This window comes from Piliocolobus tephrosceles, chromosome 1, assembly GCF_002776525.5.
Source record: "Piliocolobus tephrosceles isolate RC106 chromosome 1, ASM277652v3, whole genome shotgun sequence".
In the NCBI taxonomy this organism is placed as follows: domain Eukaryota; kingdom Metazoa; phylum Chordata; class Mammalia; order Primates; family Cercopithecidae; genus Piliocolobus; species Piliocolobus tephrosceles.
Genome location: NC_045434.1, coordinates 101,286,277 through 101,307,980, shown reverse-complemented (window position 1 = coordinate 101,307,980; position 21,704 = coordinate 101,286,277). Strand labels below are relative to the sequence as shown.

The 21,704-nt window shown below is 42.0% G+C and overlaps 1 protein-coding gene across 3 annotated transcripts in view; it reads right to left on the bottom strand.

The window, feature by feature from the left end:
• The window catches only part of NOTCH2 (notch receptor 2), a 200,460-nt gene that overhangs the window by 5,266 nt on the left and 173,490 nt on the right, over window positions 1-21,704 (bottom strand). For all 3 annotated transcript variants that reach the window (XM_023222769.2, XM_023222770.3, XM_023222768.2), the window contains exons 20-33: window positions 20,952-21,105; window positions 20,377-20,561; window positions 18,592-18,724; window positions 11,841-12,077; window positions 9,375-9,487; window positions 8,170-8,675; window positions 6,482-6,829; window positions 5,480-5,622; window positions 5,080-5,290; window positions 4,553-4,649; window positions 2,815-2,983; window positions 1,887-2,188; window positions 979-1,126; window positions 231-328 (exon numbers count right to left, since the gene is read on the bottom strand). In XM_023222769.2, coding sequence (XP_023078537.1) covers window positions 231-328; window positions 979-1,126; window positions 1,887-2,188; window positions 2,815-2,983; window positions 4,553-4,649; window positions 5,080-5,290; window positions 5,480-5,622; window positions 6,482-6,829; window positions 8,170-8,675; window positions 9,375-9,487; window positions 11,841-12,077; window positions 18,592-18,724; window positions 20,377-20,561; window positions 20,952-21,105 — 2,844 coding nt within the window. The remainder of the gene's footprint in view (window positions 1-230; window positions 329-978; window positions 1,127-1,886; window positions 2,189-2,814; window positions 2,984-4,552; window positions 4,650-5,079; window positions 5,291-5,479; window positions 5,623-6,481; window positions 6,830-8,169; window positions 8,676-9,374; window positions 9,488-11,840; window positions 12,078-18,591; window positions 18,725-20,376; window positions 20,562-20,951; window positions 21,106-21,704) is intronic.

Genomic DNA, 21,704 nt, shown 5'->3' with positions numbered 1-21,704 from the left:
TCTATAGCCAGCCTACTGCAAGCTGAATACTGAGAGGGCAAAGAACTCCATCCTGACACATGCCCGGACAAGCCCTATATCCTCATCAAGCTCTCCAAACCCAGTGTCTGCCCAAACTGCTTCCATCTTTGTCTATACATATCATCAGGATATGTAAGGAGAAATGGGAAGGGGCTTATAACTGAGGCACTGCTATGAGCCTCCTCAAGCTCAGAGTCCACAAATTGTACCTTGTTGTCCTGCATGTCTCGGTTAGCCCCATTTTTCAACAGCAAAAGAGTCGCCTCCACATTATTGACAGCAGCTGCCCAGTGAAGAGCAGATTTTCCTGAAGGGGAGAAACATTTTTATAAACAGACATATCATACTCTTAGTAAAAAACACCTTGACTTGTACAATGAAACTTTAAACTCCCCAGAGATCAACAGGAAGCAGTTCTCTGTAGGGGTCTATAGGAAAAACCAAAGTAATCTCTTCCTTTTCCTCTGTTCTAGAAATACTTCAGTACAGGCTGCCTAGCCTGCAGAAGACCTCTAGGTGAAAGGATCACTTGTATGAGGTATTCATGTCCCCTACATGGCAGAATCTACCCTGTTACATACTGAAGACAAAAACCTATATATTACGTGTCAGAATTTATATTGAGAATATTCCACAACTCTCCTAGAGAAGTCAGCTCTCATAAATCCTCAAGAGTGTTATGCCTAGGAAACTATATGGGAACACCTTTCATGTATCTGCTCTGAGGTCCAAGAACCCTCATTAAAAATCCCTCATTTTAATTAGGGATCTCCTACTGGCTTGGATCTCTGAGTTCAGCATGTTAAAGGAAGAATGAATAAATGCATGAATGAAAGAATGAGTGAATCTCCCACGTATTTGAATCTCAGACAGTTCTTTAAGGGTCATGTAACCATTCCCCCTCCTCAGAGGCATGCTTTGCAGGTACGAATCCAAATCCCTGCCTTTCATCCCTACCATGGTCATCCACTGCATTCACATCTGCTTGGCAGTTGATCAGTTCTGCCACCATTCCCTCCACAGCCAGGCGGGCAGCCAGGATCAGGGGTGTAGTACCATCATTCATCCTGGCATCTAGATCAGTTACTCGGTTGCGAATCAGAATCTAGAAGAGGAGAAAATACAGAAAAGAGAGTCACCTAGATGAAGGAAAATAATGAAACTCAGTGAAGAAACAAGGGCATCAGAGCTGAGGCTACACTGTAGGTTCCCCGAGGGGAGGGGAAGTCTTGTTAACTTTGTGCCCAAGATTCTATCGTCATCAATCAATAAATAGTTGTTGATTGAATAAATAAAAAAATACACGCTCAATAAATAATGGCCGATGTAAAGTGAAGAGCCTTCTACTTCCTCAGGAAAGAAGAGGGATGTGGGGAAATATCACAAATTCAGTCAGTATACAGTCTAAGGTGATTCAGAATGCTTCCAATTTCCTCATAAGGATAAACAGGCATCAGGGAATATAATATGAACTCAGGTCAAGAAAACTGCCAATGAGCAGCTGGAAGCCCATACAGTCAGGCCAATCCATAAGCAGTAGCAGATACTAGTCAAAGGCTCCGGACCAGGTATCACTCTCATCTAATCTATGCATTTGGGAAGCATCTTGGCACAACGAATTATCACTAATAATCAGAAAGACTGGTGTTATCTGCAGTTGGCTCTATCACTATCTTCCTATATATGGCTAGGTCAGTTTGCCTGTCTCCCTTCCCACTTTCCCATCTAGCAGGCATGACTCTAATACCTGCCCTAGTCTCTCAAATGATTGAATAAATTCAATGAGATATTAGTTCCTTAAAAAATATAAAACTGTGCAGAGCCATAGGAATTATTAATCAAGTGACTCTTCTCATGTTCTTTACCTGGAAGACACCTTGGGCATCAGCTGCCACTGCAGCATGGAGGGGGCAGCGGCCCATGTTGTCCTGGGCATTGGCATCTGCACCTGCATCCAGGAGACGCTTGGCAGCATCAGCCCGTGAGTAGCGGGCTGCAAGGTGCAGGGCCATCTCACCAGTCCGGTCCGTCTGGGCCTGGAGGCTGGCACCTTGGTAGACCAAGTCTGTGATGATGTTAGCAGAAGAGTCCTCTGCATCTTCATCTTCATCACTCAAATCTGAGCTGCCTCCTCGGAGAGAAGCCAACATTAATGGGGTGCAGCCATCTGTAGGAATGGAAAATTCCATAAAGTACTCAAGAAGGAGAAGGCAGTTAACCCTATCTTCAGCTTGAAACAGCTCTATTTAAGTTACTCTTAGGGGCAAAGAATTCCCTGTACTTCTTGTAGTAACTGGTTATTAGTTTCATATATGCTACCTTTTCCTCTGATAACATCGTTTCTGTAAAGAATAATGGGAAAGTACAAGTCTTTTTAAGCTGGGGGCTCTTCTCTAAGTAAAACAAGTTTTTCTATTCAGGTTTAAGTGATATGTTATTTTAATTGGACATTTAAAAATATGTAATATTAATAGAGCAATTGATATATGCATAAGATATTAACTAACTATCCTCTGCTTTGGGATATTATTTTTCTATCCTACTACAATCTAACCCATTTTATCAGCCTGTTTAGTCTCAACACACTGTACGTGAAGCAATGTAAAATCCTTCCCTTTCTGAGTTGATAATTTCTTCACGGCTACATTCCTTAAGCATTCATTTCCTCAAGCTGATTTAGAGTCTGTGAAATGGGGAAGGGGTGTATGGCTGGATGGGGCAAACACAGGGACAGCAATGTGGAACCATGGGCAGACACAGCCCAGTGAACAGGGGAAGAGGCCGGGTGCTGACCTGGGCCCCGGACATTCACATCCAACACATCCACCTCCTGCTCTGCCTGAGGAGGGGTGAGGGCCAGCGATGGTGTCCTACGGATGTCTGCAGCTTCAAGGTGCTGCTGTGTCCATGGCCGTCGATCAATGGGGTCGTCTTCTTCTGAGAGTAAGGCTTCATCTTCAGCCTGAAAGGTGAAAACAATGCTCCCTATCAATCTGGCCACCACCAGAAACTGCTAATGAGAAGCTGTCCAGAGCCTCCACCACCCCTGCTTATCTCCCATTGTTTTGTCTCTTTCTACTCCTCCAACCCTCCAGAGGATTACCTCAGCCTTGGCTTCCCACTGCTCTTGTGACGTGGCTCCTGCTTACTTTTCCTGCATCATCTAGACAATTCCCTTCCCCCATCCCAAACTCTGGGCTTTAGCCTTTAGATCTCCAGAGCACCCAACTCTCACTTTTCCTACCCTCCACTAGAAAGTAAACTTTAATTCTTCTTGCTGGCCCTAAAAAGCATACTCTGCTTACCTCTGCTTAACTGATCTTGTTTTAAGTGCTTACATAGTATTACATGGCCATCTCCACCACAAGGCTGTAAGCTTCTCGAGAAGGCAAAATAAGCCTTGTTTAACATTGCTTCCTTGTACTCAACATAGCACCCAACATGTAGTAAGCACTCAGGAAAGACTATTCAATAATAATTATGATAATTTAAAAGCAGCTACCCTTTACTAACACTTAGTACATGACAGGAAAGTAGATAAGGCACATATGCCAACACAACAACCCACAGAGGAAAGGGTTATTATCATCTGCATTTTACAAGGAATGATAATTACAAAGAGGTTAAGTGACTTGCCAGCTACTAAGTGGCAGAGTTTTGGATTTGAATCCAGTTCTGATATTAACTAAAGATTAGTTAATATCATAATTTCTTCACGGCTACATTCCTTAAGCATTCATTTCCTCAAGCTGACTTAGAGTCTGTGAAATTGGGAAGGGGTGTATGGCTGGATGGGGCAAACACAGGGACAACAATGTGGAACCATGGGCAGACACAGCCCAGTGAAGAGGGAAAGAGGCCGGGTGCTGACCTGGGCCCTGGACGTTCACATCCAACACATGCACCTCTTGCTCTGCCTGAGGAGGGGTGAGGGCCAGCGATGGTCTTCTTAACCATCATGCTCTACCAGCTCCCAGCAATGCACAGCTATGGATGGATGGTCTCCTTTTTCATGTCAGTCTCAGCCCAATCTACCACTTGCTTTTATATGGTTTTAGTTTCCCAGGCTCAAAGTATGGAGCCTCCAATGTCAACGTTTTGCCATGATCACTGGCTTTCATTTTGCCAATGTCAATGATCACTGGCTTTCTTCCACTGCTTAATTTCATCTTTTCTTATACAAGGAGAAGTACCCACAAAGGATAAGGAAGAGACGTGGCCATGAAGGAATTGCCATCTACACACACCATTCCTGACTTGACTACTGCCAGCACGACACTAAAGGAAAGAGACGTGTTTGTTTTAATATTTTTAAAGAGTTAGTCTCGAAGAGTATACATAGGTAACCCAAGGTCATCAATGTCCTAAGGATTCCTGCTGTTTAAAAGAACCTAGGATAGTTACTGTCTGGATAACATATAAAGACTATCACGCTTTACTTCCATTCAGGACACTCTGGAGCTAAAGGACAGAAATTTGAAATGTAACCAGATAATGTCTGACAATGGTGGTTCTACCAAGGCCACCTCACCTTCACTTTCTTTGGTTGGGGCCCTTCATCATCGACCCAGTGTTCACTTGTTCCAGAACCAATTAGGTTAGCTTCTGAGACTTGCACTGAGAGATTTCTAATATGATTATAAAAATAAAAAATAAGAATGGCGGTTATGTCATAAACTAATACAGTGGTTTTCAACACTTTCCACCGTGACACATTCCCATGGCTCTATTACAATTTTGCAGGGTCTTGGCCCAGAGAAGATGGGCACTATTTTTGTGACATTCCCTTGGCATTCATCCTTTCCCTTCCCACTGAGCGTGAGCTTAAAACAAAAGTGCACCTCAACACAGAAGCTGGGTGGCACTGTGATAATATGCACAGAATAGATGCACCCAGGCTCTGACTGTGGTTTCAGTCACTCAGAAGGCATTTAGAATCATGGGCAGTGTGAGTAAATGTCCAGAGCTTAGAATTTAAAATCACGATTCAACAAGATATGCTTTTCTAGTCATCCCTACTTATACTGTGAATAGTGGCTTATTGGCAACGCCTCTTACTTCAGCCCCACAGCATCCTGTCCCACTGGTTCACGACGCTTGTGATTGCTTGCATCTCGGCGAAGAGTGAAACCTTCAGGCAGCCAGAGAGAGCCATGCTTACGCTTTCGTTTTGCCATGATTACCCCCAGCAGAATAATAAACAGAATGATGACAACAGCAACAGCAAGGAGATAGAGGAGCTGAGTGCGTTCTGGAGTCAGGGATTCACCTGAAAGTCCACAGAGACAGGGAAAGTGCTGAATAAAACATCAACCTCTCAATGTCAGCATTAGATTCATTTAGAGGGCAACTTTGACCTCAACAATTCTGAAAAAATACAGGGCTACATAATGAAAATTGTTTCCCCAACTGACACTCTCCCCCCGCCACCTTTCCCCTTTACACCACTGCCACTCACTGACGACAGACACGAGAGGGTATGACAGGGTCCCCTGTATGGCGTGAGAGGCCAGGAGAGCTGCTGCTGCATCTGTGTTCTTGAAACAGTGATCTGAGTCTTGAACACACTGGCGGTTGTCAATTTCCAGAAAAACTTTAGAGCTGTGGGATGCCAAGGGAGAAGCAGAGGAGGAGAGATGGGGGTAAAACAGAAGAGTGCAGGTCAGGCAGAATGTGTCATAAAGGGTGATGGGAGCCTCCCTTCCTCCCCTTCGGCATCAGGTCCCCACCTCTGGCATGCTGCTTTAAGACATATCTCAGAAATTAGGATACTGTCCCCTGAGATCTTAAACACTAATTCCCACATAGAGGATGTCCCACCTTCCTTAGTCTAGCTGACCAAAGCCTTCTGGCTGAGGCAATGCATGACAAAGTGAGAAGCTGTTTTCCTCCTGAAGGTTTAAGTGGTCTTCTTCTATTCTTTCCTACCTACTCAGTGGTACTTAGTGCTACTCTAAAAATACATCCCTGTGCATTTTTAGTTCTTATTTTCCTTTGTCTCTGCATTGGTATCTCAGCTAGTTGGAGGGTTGAAAGTTTGGGAATAAACCAACAAAGAGTGAGGTGTGAATGACAGAGCAACTGAAGATCATTACCTGTGTCAAAGAGACGTATATTCTAAAGAAGGGCCTTGACAATAAGGCAATGATTAATGTAAAAAGGAATCTCACTAATAAAGGGATTTGAGGCAACTCTGGCAAAAGGTTATGGATTCTGGCATCCGAGAGGGCCTCTCAGACATCCTGCCTCCTGGTACCCCAGTCCACTTTTCAGGAGCCCAAGATCAAGGCACATCTTTACATTTAAACATAAGTACTGGGGTAAGGGGTTTATCTTAAGTGGTGGGCCATTCTATTTGTCTGATTCTTGCATTTCTATAGGTTGAGTTATGACTTGTGCTACACATCAAAGTGCTAGGCTTCATAAAATTAGCCTTGAAGTTCAGAAACCAAACACTTACCCAGCCACCTCCTGCTCTTGTTCACCAGGAATGGATCTGCGTGTCATCCTCTGTTTCTTCATGGCAGCTGACTTCTCACCATAATAGGGGTACACCATGAGCTCCCCCTGGGAGTCCCGCTTAATGCGCAGGTTGGTGTGGAGCAGGGTCCCCAGTGCCCGCAAGAAGCTGCGAGCATCCTGGAGCAGCTGTTCAGGTGGCATCAATACCACAATAACCAGGGTACCCTCTGCCAGGTTCTCAGGCTGGTCAGCAGCACAGTCTAGCCCATCCCAACCACACTCCTCACTGTTGCACCCCTGGTCACAGTGGTTGTCTTTGAAGTGGTCTGCACAGTATTTGTCATACCTAGGTAAGGGGAAGCAGAGAACAGGAGAAAGGGGCTCAGATTAGACTGGAGCTCTATTTGCTTTTTCATTTGGAACTATTGTGGATTTTCCTACCCATTTTCTGTGGCCCACACCCAGGATCCAAATGCCCCACAAAACCTTCTTTGCATCTCCTATCACTGATGTCATAGAGTATGTATAGTCTACGCCACTTATCCTTGTTGTGCACTTCCTAAATGAAGAACATTGTACTCACTATGATGCAGGAGCTTAGGGACTCCCAGGCAGTTTACAATTCTGCTAAGTCAGGTTTTCAAACAAAGCTGCATATCTGAAACAAAAGTCAGCCTGGTTCATGCTTCCTCTACTTTGTGTCCATTGTCCCCAGTAAGGTAACAACGGGCTTTAGAAAGTGAAAGATGCCTCTAGAAACTTGATAAATGGCCCTGAACCATTGAGAGTTGCCACAGAGAACCATATTAACATGACCCATTTCTTTCCCTTTCAAGAGTGAATCCCAACTACAGAAGGTAAAGGGGGATGGGTATGTCCTTGTAGCACACCAGACCTTACTTGTACAGGCTCTTTCAATATTTGCAAAAGGAATTAGAACCCTCAAACCTAAATGATGTACAAACTATTTCATCTACACTCTCCTCTCCTTATCCCCTACTCCTTGATATTTATACTATTTGGTACAACTTTTCATGCTATCTCAATCAAAAGATTAGGAGTCAATGAAACAACCCGCTCTGGCAAGTTCTTTAACCCTTGGGCCTAAGTTCTCTCACCTATGAAAGAATGTTAATAATACCTATGCCTCATGGGTTGTTGATAATTAATTGGGAATAAATTAGATGGAATGGCTAATTAATAGGAAAGTTCCTAAGTCAACCATACAGCATCCTACAGCTGTAACAATTAAGACCAGGAGGGTTCACAGGCCTAATCTAATTCATGCTTCCTGATAAACCTGGGTGGGGAAAAACAGTCTTAGGGAAAGGAATGGGGTGAAAAGAGAGATACAGACCTTTCCATCCATCCTGCAGGCAGGTTATGTGAGAGGCTGCTTGAAGTGGGAAACACCACTTCCAAAAATTATATCCCCCAGGAGGTCACGAAGGCAGCAGGTGAGAAGGCAGAGATAGGCAGAGAGAGAGGGTCATTATGCAATGAGCATTCCTGGCCCTTTGTCAGCAAGGGAGAGCACAGGGTACTGTGCGATGGGACAAGGCTGGCACCATCTGAAAAGCAGAAGCAGCTTAGGCTGAAGCACTGGAGTGGTTAGGAGCAAGAACGAGAAACTGAAGTGTGTTAGTGACAGTCCCCTTCAGCTTCTGGAAAACGTGAAGCCCTTACTTGCATGTCTTGCTGTTCCCCTGGCATTCAAAGTTGTCAAACAGGCACTCGGCCGTGTTGCACAGCTCATCACACTGGTTGTTGATATAATCCCAGCAGGGAAGTGGGGAGGAGCAGTTGGCCCAGGGGTTCTCCATGGTGAGAGAACAGTCACCCCCATCCCACTGGCAGGCATGGCTGTTGCAGGCCTCATCACAGACGCCATCACGAGCTTTGTCGGCACAATATTGGCTCAAACAGGTGGCAGGAGGGGTGCTGGGGGGTGCCGTGTAGAGTTCACAGCGGCTACCCCAGAATGGTGGGGCACACTGGCAGGAGTAATAAGGAGGCTGGCGCTGAGGGTGGCAGCTGCCTCCGTGCTGGCAGGGGCTACTGGCACAGCCTGACTCGCAGTCCCGGGGGTTGGGGCAAAAGCAGCGGGGTCCAGAGGCGGTGTGCACACATTGCTCCCCTTTCCTACATTTCACTTGTCCACAGCTGCTCTGGCACCTTGCCCCGGAAAATCCCTGTGGAAATCAGTGAGGAAATAAAAATGGCATTGGTAGGCAAACAGTCATATTGGAAGTTTTAGGTTTCTAGAAAACCTCCACATCTCACTACTCCCTTCTGTACTTCCTGTTCAGCCCAAGCCAAGGTTACTAGACAGGTTTCCTTTTGGTATCTCCCAAGGCACAGGGACCTCTTGTTTTGGGAAGGTTTCAGCCTCTGGCAGTGATAAAAGAATGGGTATAGCAAATAGCTAATATTAAGCTTCCCTCTACTTTTAAGAGACAACTTGCTTCCAAATGGTTCCTGCTAAAGAATGCAAGCAGAGCAGCATTTCCACCAACTCTGGCCCAACCTGGGCAGTGAGATTACCCTCCAGCATGGGGCCAAGAAGCCACATACATCAGCCCTATTTTCAAGGGGGCATTCCACCACTTTTTGTGGTTTTCCCTTAGTTTTTCTTAAGACTGACAGTCATGGATTGGGAAGCTCACTATTTCTGGGAGTGTCTAAACAGCTTTTATTTACTTTTGTTTTTGTTTTGTTTTGTCACTTGTAAACAGCTTTAAATGGAAGAACCCAGGCACTTTCTTGTGAAAGAGTAGAACTGAGAAATCTTCCCATTTGGAAGATTGATTAAACCAGGTTTAATCTCAGTTCTGTCACAGATTGTATGGAAGAGACAATGCCCCTTCTTACATGAGCAACAGGGCACTTACCGGGGGACAACGGCAAATGAAACCATCAGGCATGTTACTGGCCACAGCACAAGTCCCTCCATTCAGGCAGGGCATCTGAGGACACACATCGACGAAAGTTTCACAGTGCCGGCCTCAGAAAATAAAAAATAAAAAAAAGTTTTAAAAGGCAGAAGTAGTCACTGCAAGTTATTGAACAAACTTTGCTGGGATGGGAACTAGCCACAGGTGGAGCAAGTGTGAGAGAGTTCAGTTCTAAGCCTGTGGTAATCTGAGCATAGGAAGAAAACACTCACTGCATCTCAGTATGATTGGCCTGTCACTGGCTCAGGCCAGTCCCTTACTGTCTTGCCTCCACAATAAGTACCAACTCACACGACAGGATGGGTGAGAAAAGTGACTTAAATCCCACCAAAAAAAGAGAAATCACACTTCAGCTTTTTGAAGTCACTTTAGCTTTCATAAATTGCAGGAAACAGTTGAAAAACTATTCACTGCATTTTGTTAATGTCATCTACTTCACAGGAGAGGCTACACCAGGCCAATATATTTAAAAGGTGATTTGCAGTATAGAGAATTTTCATCTGTGATACCTCATTTCAATCACTTTTTGGCCTTTCTGTAACCTAACTCAATTCCTTAAAATGCAGCTTAATTTTCCTAGAGTTAGGTTCCTCTAGGAATAATTCCAAAACAGAAGGTCCCTGGGGGCCACTGCTCCAAGATAAAGCACGAGGCAACTGGAACCACAGAGGAGACGCAGGGCACAGCTGGGACTCCTGGTCGATAGCAGGAGGTAGGCCCCATCTGGCCTGTGGTCACTCAGGAAAGAAGAGGTAGCTTTAAAAATGAAACAAAAACATAATGTTTTTGGCCAACAAAATCAAGCAGCAAGAGGTATAAATGTTTGTCTCTTCAAATCACAGCAGCAGCCACTAACCAAGAGCAACCACCACATGGACACAGCTTGGTGGACCACCAGTCCCTTGCTATTTATCTCTGCAACAGCATCCCACAATAATTGTGCTCAATGTATTCAACAGATTTTTTTTTTTTTCATTCACAAATGTGGAAAATGCACAAACACTACTTCCTGGCTGTGGGACACTACTTCAAAGTGGTCTCCATTCCTTCCTTCTCCTGCTTCCCCCTTACTTTGCAAATGCTTGTCAGTGTTTCCAGAGAAAAAGCCTCAGGGGCAATGAAAGAAACGGGGGCCAGTTTTGCTTCATTGGCTTTCCAACTGCAGTATAGCCAATACGAGGCTGTAGACAGATTGTTCATACTCATTCTGTTCCACATTGCCTCAATAGCTATTATGTTCACAATGGACTATTTCTTTTTGGATGTTAGTGTATCCAGGGAGCTTCCTTATTGCAGAATCCCTATTCTTTATAAAATTCCAAGATGGTAAGGTAGCATATCTTTAAAGTTGGAAGGAAAGATGGCTGAAGATGGGCTCGGGATGTAGCAGAGTTCAGCTTGATGAATTGTTTGTAAATAGACTACTAAAGCCTATTTTCTGACTCCCAAGGAATCTGATCATACCCTCCGTATAAGAAATACAACTACAGACCCCAGGAAATGCATGATAATTTTCAAATCTGAGTATCCTGCCACATCTGGATACAAACAACTATTTTAGTTCCCAACAGTCACCATGCTGCCCTCTCCAGAAGTAATTAGTAAGTTCTTGTGACAAGATCCCTATTCTGAGGCAGGGCTTGGTCATCTTCATGTCCTGTAATGAAAGAAAGAAGCTTGGGAACAGAGTAGGAACATGGCCAAGCCTTTACTGGGCAGGGCATTACTTGTGACCACTGCAACTTTTCATTTCATACCCATATCAACGATCCTAGGTTAAAGACGCTTGAATTTGGACCTGCTCCCTTTAAGTATCTAAGCAGGGTCCTAAGCTTCTCTGAGTCCTAGGGGTGGAATGATCACGGTGGCAGGAACTACCCTTTAATTCAAGCCTCACATGTCAAAGGAGGCAGGGTGAAGAAACCAGAGTTAGACGTAAGGTTCCTTAAAACGTTATTTTGTTCAGATGAAAAGAGTTCTGTGAATGAATGGTGGTGATAGTAGAACAACAATGTCAATGTACTAAACAATGCCACTGAACTGTACACTGTACACTTTAAAATGATTCAGATAGTAAATTTTAGGTTTTGGATATTTTGCCACTATTTAAAAATGTTATTTTGTTCAACTACTTTCAATATACACTATAAAAAAATATTCCTGCCATAGCATGATATAATCAATGCGCAACAAAAGAATCTCTCAGGAAAAATTAAAGGTAGACACTGATTGTAACATCCATAGAGTACAGACCAAGAAAAAACTGGCTTTTAAAAATTAAGCTACTGTTGTTTTTCTTATATAAGAAAAGCTTCACTTGGGTCTGGGACAAGTCACAGGGCCCAATTTGTTCACTAAAACCATCTTCCACGGCAGTGGCCAGGAGGCTAGAGAGCTTCTCACCAGTAAAGGCACTACGGCAAACACACAGGTAGTCATTGGTGAGCTGTATACAGTCCAGGCTGCCCTCAGAGCTGCAGGGATTGGAGAGGCACTCGTTGATGTCTCCCTCACATCGCTCCCCAGCAAAGCCAGGCAAGCAGCGACAACTGTAGCCTCCAATCCTATCCACGCACTGACCACCATTAAGGCAATGCGGACCCCTGGCACAGTCATCAATGTTCTCTTCACAGAGTAGGCCTGGAGGAAAGAGAAGAGGTACAGAATTATGAAAATCCTTTTAACTTGCTTTCCAGCAAGGGATAACCACACTTGTTGGCATTTTCACAATGAATCAGAGTATACTCTTCAACTGGTAGTGGGACCTTGTAGTTGGGCAGGGCAAAGCACATGCTTTATTCATGACAGCTGTCATCCTTCTGGTGAGTTGTACAAGTAAAGGAACGAACACACTAGAGCTCCACATGTACTCTCCCACTCAATCCAGTGAAGTAGCACCCTATGGTGTAGGTCCTATTATTTGTCCCATCTCAAAGACAAGGAAACTGGAGCTCAAGAGAGGCTCAGTAATTTTTCCAAAGTATAATCCAAAATATAAAAACAGTCCAAAAAAGAACGTAACAATAATACAGTCATGTAACTGTATAATGACATTTTAGTCAATGCAGGCAGCATACACAACAGTGGTCCCATAATGAAGCTGAAGCTGATAAATTCCTGTTGCCTAGTAACATCATAGCCTTGTAATGTCATCGCACAGTTACTTTTTAAATAAATTCAGTGTAGCTTAGGTGTACAGTATTTACAAAGTCTACAGTAGTCTACAGTAATGTCCTAGGCCTTCACATTCACTTACCATTCACTGGCTCACCCAGAGCAAGTTCCAGTCTTGCAAGCTCCTTTCACGGTAAATGCCCTATACAGGTATACTATTTTTTATCTTTTATATTGTATTTTTCCTGTACCTTTTAAGTTTTCTACTGTACCTCTTCTTAAATATGTTCAGATACATAAATACTTTCCATTGTGTTATAATTGCCTACAATATTCAGTTCAGTAAAACAAGGTGCAGGTTTGAGCCTAGGTGTGTAGTAAGCCATACTCTCTCTGTTTGTGTAATTACACTCCATGATGATTGTACAATGAAATTGCCTAAGGGCATATTTCTCAGAACATATCCCCACTGTTAAGTGACCCATGACTATACATAGGTTATGTAAATATATTGGTAACAACTGGAACTGAATTTTGAATGAAATACATTTTTAAGTTTTATAATCACTGGCTTTTTTCTGTAATAGTGTATAAGGGCACCAATGCTTTTTATTTAACAAAAATAGAGGATAAATTTCCTGCTGAGAGTTCAAAAGTTATTCCATTTAAAACAGGACTCATTTAATGTACTATAGATATAAATGAGCCATCTAGTATGAATATCTGCATACAGTGTCTTAGAAAGAAACAAAAGAAATCAATGACTATTCTAGAAATTATTCTATGACTAATTCAAAAAGGTACAAAAGAGGCCGGGCGCAGTTGCTCACGCCTGTAATCCCAGCACTTTGGGAGGCTGAGGCGGGCGGATCACTTGAGGTCAGGAGTTCGAGACCAATCTGCCCAACATGGCGAAACCCCATCTCTACCAAATACACAAAAATTAGCTGGGTGTGGTGGCACATGCCTGTAATCTCAGCTACTTGGGAGGCTGAGGCAGGAGAATCACTTGAGCCCGGGAGATGAAGGTTGCAGTGAGCCAAGGTCACGCCACTGCCCTCCAGCCTGGGCAACAGAGCGAGACTCTGTCTCAAAAAATAATCATACTCATAATAAAAATAAAAAAAGGTACAAAAGAAAACAGTTCTGTATTCCTGCCACTTGCATTGTAGCATACACTAACAAAAGCAAGATTATTTTTTTAAAAATGTAAAATAAGGCCCAATTTTCAATAGCAATTACCAAATTACCAAAGACAAAATACCTAGGAACAATCTTAACATGAAATGTGTTACACTTATATGAAGACAACTTTAATACTGTCCTAACAGACACAAAAGAGACTTGAATAAATGGAAAGACATACCAGGATTTGGTTAGCAAGATTCCTCATCATAAAGTTGTCAGTTTTCTCTATACTGATTTCATAAATTTAATGAGACCCCAATAAAAATTACCAACAGGAATTTATTAAGACAAGCTGATTATAAAATTACGTGAAAAATAAACTGTAACTATAACCAGGAAAACTATGAAGAAGAAGATCCTTAATTGAAACAGAATGTTATTGGTGAATTAATAGAATAACAGAGAAAATAAAGTCCAGAAGAACACCAAAAATACACATGGGAATTTAGAATCTGGCAAAGGTCCCATCTCAAATCATTATATAAAAAACAAAATATTCAATAAATTGTGTATTAACAAATGAGTAACCATATGGAAAAAGTACTTGAAGAAAATATGGGAGAATTTCTTTACAATCTTCAAGTGTATAAGATGCTGCTAACTACAACTCAAAATCCAGAAGCCATTGTAAAAATGATAAATTCAACTTGATTAAAAAGTAAAAGTTTGCACTGAATATCACTATGAAGAAAATCAAAAGATAAAAAACAACATACTGGGAAAATACTTGTTTTTTTAATATCATAGACAGCCAATTTCCACAAAACATTAAATCAACAACTTAATGGGGGGAAAAAGACATATATATACACACACACACACACACACACACACATACAGAGAAACTGCAAGAAAAGGAAAAGAAAATGATTCTTAAATGAAAATATATTCTCCACCTTAGGAAAAAGCCAGTATGCTGATATACTGCAATTACTGATTAAAATTATAAATGTACATATTACTCAATCCAGCAATTCTATTTCTGAAAATTTGTTTTACCAATATACTTATATGCCTGCAAGATAACTGAAATATCTATCATGATGACACATGCCATCTATCATATGGCATGCCTGTAAAAGGGAATTCTGTAGCTATAAAAAATATTGAAGAAGTTCGGGCCAGGCGTGGTGGCTCACGCCTGTCATCCCAGCACTTTGGGAGGCTGAGGTGGATGGATCGCTTGAGGCCAGGAGTTCGAGACCAGCCTGACCAACATGGAGAAACCCTGTCTCTACTAAAAATACAAAATCAGCTGGGTGTGGTGGCACATGCCTGTAATCCTAGCTACTCGGGGGGCTGAGGCAGGAGAATCACTTGAACCCAGGAGGCGGAGGATGTGGTGAGCTGAGATCGTACCATTGTACTCCAGCCTGGGCAACAAGAGCAAAAGTCCATCTCAAAAAAAATACATATATATATATATTATATATATAGCTATTATATATGCTATATATAAATATATATTCCTACACACATCATAATCAAACTATCAAAAGATAAACAATCTTAAAGGCATCAATATATATAGAATATATATAATATATATAGAGAGAGAAGGAGAGAGAAGTTCTATATTTTGATATGAAAATATCTCCAATTGGGGCTGGGTGAAGTGGCTCAAGCCTGTAATCCTAGCACTTTGGGAGGCCGAGACGGGCGGATCACGAGGTCAGGAGATCGAGACCATCCTGGCTAACACGGTGAAACCCCGTCTCTACTAAAAAATACAAAAAACTAGCCGGGCGAGGTGGCGGGCACCTGTAGTCCCAGCTACACGGGAGGCTGAGGCAGGAGAATGGCGTAAACCCGGGAGGCGGAGCTTGTAGTGAGCTGAGATCCGGCCACTGCACTCCAGCCTGGGCCACAGAGCGAGACTCCGTCTCAAAAAAAAAAAAAAAAAAAAAAATCTCCAATTAAGTAAAAAAAAATCAAGTGCAAAAAATGTGTCTAATATTCTATCTTCAGAGTAAAAAGTAAAGGAAATAAAATATCATTGCATTTGGCTTCTCTCTACATAAAGAAATTTTTGAAGGATACAGTTTTTGAAAAATTCTAGAAAGAAACACAAACAACTAAAAGTGGTGATTACATGTTTGTGGGAGAGGGAAAATTTGCCCACCAGAAGAGAGATGGGAATGAGAAGTATTTTCACTGTATACTTTTCTACGTGTGAATACATTTTTGGTCTATATGTATATATGCATATCTCACCTTATACATAGAGTAAATTGAAAACAAAAAAGTAAAAACAAACAAAATCCAGTATATGCTCCCTATCTCGAAGAATATTTGATATTTAGGGATTGCTAGTAAAATGAGCATAAATGTGTATTTCCCCATCAGAATGGAACCACCAGAAATAAACAGATCTATCAAATGAGAGAGAACTCAACCTCAGCCTGAAGCAAAGTAATAGGAAGAGGCAGAACTGTTACAGTTAGCCCTCGACCTGGGAAACTGGAGGGACATGTAGGCAAAGATCCAAGGCTTAGAAATACAGTGACCAAAACACACATTGTGATGACTCTCACAATGGGGTTATGGGACTTTAGAGTTTCCTGGAATGTTTACCAATGTCCAGAGAAGTTAAGTCAGGATGAAAAAAAAAATACTGTTCCACATACCTAAACAAGCACACATAGTAAAATAATCCAAGGAACTGTAAGTAGGATAAATTCAAAGAAATTCATACCTACACACATCATAATCAAACTATCAAAAGATAAAGAAAGAATCTTAAAGGCATCAAGAGAGAAGCAATGTATCACATATAAGGGAACTTCAACAAGATTAACAGCATATTTCTCATTAAAAATCATGGATATCAGAAAGCAGTTGGATGACATATTCAAAGTGCTGAAAGAAAAAGACTGTCATGATAATATCGAAACTAGTATTCTAAGCCATCTTTACCACATGGTTACAAGAGACAAAAATTTTGTTTCCTCCTGAAATGATCCATTCTAGGACTGGACATGTCTTATTAATTAAAAGTTCATGGTATAGCAGTGATTTTAGAGTTTGATGAATACTCATTTTTCTCCTATATTTCCCAGCCTCCCTTGAAGTCATGGAGACCATTTAATAATTCTGGTCAATATACTGTGAGGGACAGTGATGTGTGTTGCTTCCAGACGGAGCTAGTGAAAGCTGCTGTATTACCCTTCAAGTCTGTCTCTCTTCCCTGTACTGTGCAGGCCTTGGAGGCCAGGTGTTTCAAACTACATATCTAAAACACAGAGAAAGGTAGCCCAACACATATTCGACTTTATCTGAGTGACAAAATCAGTGTTATATTAAGCTCTGAGATTTGAGGTTTAATTAGCTGCTATAGCTTAAAGTTTGACTCCTCTAAACCACATGTTAAAATGTGATCTCCAATGTTGGATGTAGGGCCTAATGGGAGGTGTCTGGGTCCCTGCAGCAGACCCCTCATGAATGTCTCAAGGTGCTAGCCTTGAGACAATGAGAGCATTCTTGCTCTATTAGTTCCCATGAGAGCTGATTGTTAAAAAGAGCCTGGGATCTCCCTCCCCTCTCACTTGCTTCATCTCTTGCCATGTGATCTCTGCACACATTGGCTCCTCTTCACTTTTCACCATGAGTGGAAACAGCCTGACACTCACACCAGAGGCAGATGCTGGCACCATGCTTCCTGTACAGCCTATAGAACTGTGAGCCAAATATACCTCTTTTGAAAAATAAATTACTTAGTCTCAGGTATTCTTTTATAGCAACATAAATGAACTACGATAATAGCTATCGCCAGAATCGTAGCTTCTCCTAACCAGTACAATTTCTCAAAGGAACAAACTAACAATGAATTGGAATTAATTTCTACTCAACCACTGATTTCCGGAATAAAGAACAATTCTCCTTTTTGCAGGACAATTCTTCAAATACTTAAAGACTGTTTCTCCTTAGTTTTCTTCTTCCCATTAATCTCATTCCTCAATAACCAGCCTAGTGGTAGGGTACTCTCCTATTTTAATTTAGTCAAACTCTGATATCTGGGAAGGCAAATTTTCAAACTTTACTGACACAAAGCTCTAAGGCAATATAAATACTTCTCTGGCATTCTGTTCTCTTTGACACTAACGAGAATGAATTTTGTCACCAGTGTGGATGGCCTTTAACATTTTTTTCACAGGCTTCTCAGAGTAGGCCCCATCATAACTACACCTCTTTTGATACACAATACTCAAAACTCTTTCCAAGGGATGGTTCAAAAGCAGTGTCAATGTCTGCAGCAGAATGATGGCCCTACCACTCAGCTGAAAAGCAGTGGCAATGCCCACAGAAGAATGATGGCCCCATCACTCACAGTCCATGGCTGCATCTCTCATCAGGCCTTACTGCAATTCCTAAGGTAGAACCTTGCACCATCAGTATCCTCCCCTGAGGTGATGAAAATAGGCAGATACTTTCATTTCATTCATTCCCCCACCTTATAGAGGTAAGACTTGGCTAATTTAAAAAACACATAAGCAAGTAAATGTAAATTGTTTATTTTAGAGGTCATTAGTTGCTTTTCTGTGAAGCAACAAGAAATCTTACTGACCAGGCTAATTTTGTTATGTTATGCTAATATTGTATCAGTTCCATATTCTGTATTTCATGGAATATCAAGATGCCAAACAACCAGATAAAACTGAGAACATAAATCACAACATCAGAGTTAGCAAGAGATGGGAGAATAAAATGGCTTGAATTACTAGGATGCAGAACTAAATGCTTGGAATGAAGCTAGTCTTACTATCTTTGATTTTATAAAATCCCCTAAACACTAAGAATGGTTTTATAACTTAGACAATGCCCTCGATGGAAAATGGATAAGGATGATTCATACCCCGAGTGCCTGGTGGGCAGGAGCACTTGAAATGGTTCACAAGGTCAATACAGGTGCCTCCATTCTGGCAGGGCTGATTCTGGCACTCATCCACTTCATACTCACAGTTGACACCCTGATAGCCTGGGACACACTGCCATGAGGAAACAAAAAGGACAAGAAATACTGGACCATTACTGGAAACAGACCATGAGAGCAAGTGAGATCTGGAACATTTCTGTGACTCTCTCCCACCTCCCCACTTAGCTTTTGTATGTTTTCTCTGGAGCCATCACAATCTCTGCTAATCATTCTACGCAGGGACAGAAAACCTGCAGCTTACTGGCATTTACCTATTCCTCCTCCAGTTGAAAAAGGCACTTTAAAGGGAAGGCAAAGACTGAATACAATGAAGGATATTTCAGATTTGACTTGTGTGCAAACCTTTTGTTCCTCCTGGGTACAGGTTTCCTCATCTTTAAAATACACATTCCTCTGTATGTGATGAGGACCCTATGACTCAGTCAAAAGGCATATGTGGATGGTAGTACAGACATGCAATTATTGATCTCCAGGTTTAGGAAACTGCATATATGTGTGAGAAACTGGTTGAGATAAGGCTGGGGGTAGAGGGAGGTGGGTCTGGCTGGCTGTGGTGGCTATAAGGGTTGGAAGGATTTCAGGGCTGACCAAGAAAAAAGATATGGCTGTGAGGTGGCTTTATTTGGACACTTTGACAGGTTTGCATGTGGGAGAAGTCCCATATAGCATGAGACCTTCCAGAGGGGTAGGTGGGTAAGAGGAAGACAGCAAGTAAACTCTGGGAAAAGAAGGATCAGAGAGGGAGTCCAGGTGATGTCACTCAGCAGCCAGTGGCAGGAATCTCTGGGTCAGAGAGCTCTAAAGGCCAGCATCAGTCTGGGGTCTGTATGGCCCGAGGGTTTATCTTGTCCTACTTATACTATGGCTAGCAGATTTTGGCTGCTGTTTTGCAGGCTATGCAAAGCAGGCAAGCTCTAAATAGCTAAAAATCTGCTTATTTGAGTGCTATGTTTAAAACAACTGGATGTGTCAAAATTTGGGTTTGGCACAGGCAAGCCTTTGAGCTAATGAGTCCCAGCCTGCTATGAAGAAATAAACAACCCAGGGGCCAAAATACAGAAGCTATCATTGGCTCATTCATATAACAATAGAAAAGCAAAGCTTTTCTGTGTTGATTGATGGTTTGAATTGGTATCAAATTAATGTCTCAGGCATTTTGCTTGCTCTAACCATTATCAGCCCAGACATTAAAACAGTGACATGTCCCTTGAAGACACATACTTCCTCAAATATATACATGTAACATTTAGCATGATGCTATGGGGAACAGGATGAGCAACATTTTTTTTGAGAGAAAATTGCTAGTTGACGGATTAATGACTACATACAAAGGTGACAGGGGCCAAAGGAATACTCCACAAAGCAGTTTTTCCTATCTCAGCTGCTATTCAGGGAAGTGTGTACTGCTATGTTGGGTGGGCCTGTAAAATGCACTCTGGTAGTGACTCTTGGCTCCGAATCCTAAAAGCAAGCCTAAGGAGCTGGGATGGTTCCAGACGTCTATAAAAATATCATACTAGGGACATGTTAACTTACTGCATAGAGAAGCTGAAAGAAACAGTGGTAAACACTATGATAGGGATTGGTAAAAATCTATAAACTATAAATATAAGATACAAGCAGCTAAATTCAATGTATCAGTGCTCAAAACAGTTGTATGATCTCCTGGGAGGTCCATGACCTCTGCTTGTTCAGTGTCCTCACCTCGCATCTGTATCCACCAATGAAGTCACTGCACGTTGCCCCGTGCTGGCAGGGGTTGGACGCACACTCATCGAGCTGTTCCTCACAGTAGCTCCCAGTATAGCCCAGGGGGCACTGACAGTAATGTGTGTTGCCAGCATTGATGCAGACACCTGAGTGCTGGCACAAGTGTTCAACAAGCACACCTGGGAAACCCAGTGAGGAAGAAATGTCACAGAAGAACATGTGACACATGGGGTTCAAATCAACTGATGAGCAAGTAAACCTAAACTGGCTGACACATCAAATCTTATTCTTAGCCAATTCTTCACAGCCCTCAGTACCAGATGCATATTAAAAATAAACCCTGAAAGTGGAATATACCTTAGTTTCATTTCAAATACATTTCTTCCTGGAATCTCTGAACCTATTCCTCTACCCTTACATCTTCTGTCTTGAGCCCTTTCCCCAGAGCCCTGCCCACCCACTACTATCTGCCCTTCCCTTTTATCTGACAAAAAATAATACCTGCTCTAAATGCCACTTGTCAGTCAATACTTCAGTGAATGACCTGAGTCCAAGGGAGCAAAGCTTACCTCTCCTGGAGGCTGCTATGTCACAAGAGACATTGGGCACGTCACAATAAGCACCAGCCCATCCAGATGGACATCGGCACCGGGACTCTGCTTTATCCTGAATGCAAGTACCTTTGTTTTTACATGGAGACCGACTGCAGAGGTTCACCAGGGTCTGAAACAGAGGCAGGGGTGTACATACATCAAAATTCAAATACTAGAAATGAAGAAAAAGAAGTTCTATTGTGTTACAAGAAATCAAAGAAAAGCACACTGATTAAAAAGAAAAGGAGCCTTCATCTGGTAAAAGAGCCCTTAAACTAGATTCAGTGTTCTGAGGTACACCTAACCATTTTTATGTACCATAAGTCTTCACTTAACGTCATCATTAGGTTCCTGGAAACTGCGACTTTAAGGACAACAATATATAATGAAACCAATTTTACCACAGTCTAATTGATATAAAAAAGAGTTAAGTTCCTATACTTATTTCTGGTTAAAAAAGTCACTAAACTTCAAATTAACACCCACTTTTAATATTAAACATTAAAATAAACAAGCTATACATTCATTTAAGAAATATTAATAAAAACAAGTAAGATAATTATTTATCCAATTTTTGGTGAATCCGCAAGTAACGGTAGTCCTAGTGGTGGCAGGTCAAGTCAAGGAATAAATGTTTGCAAAGCAAAACTGTCAGCACCTCTTACCGCCACACAATTCAGAAAGCAACACTAACCAATATGGCAGGCTTGCTGGGTGGTTTTGTACCAC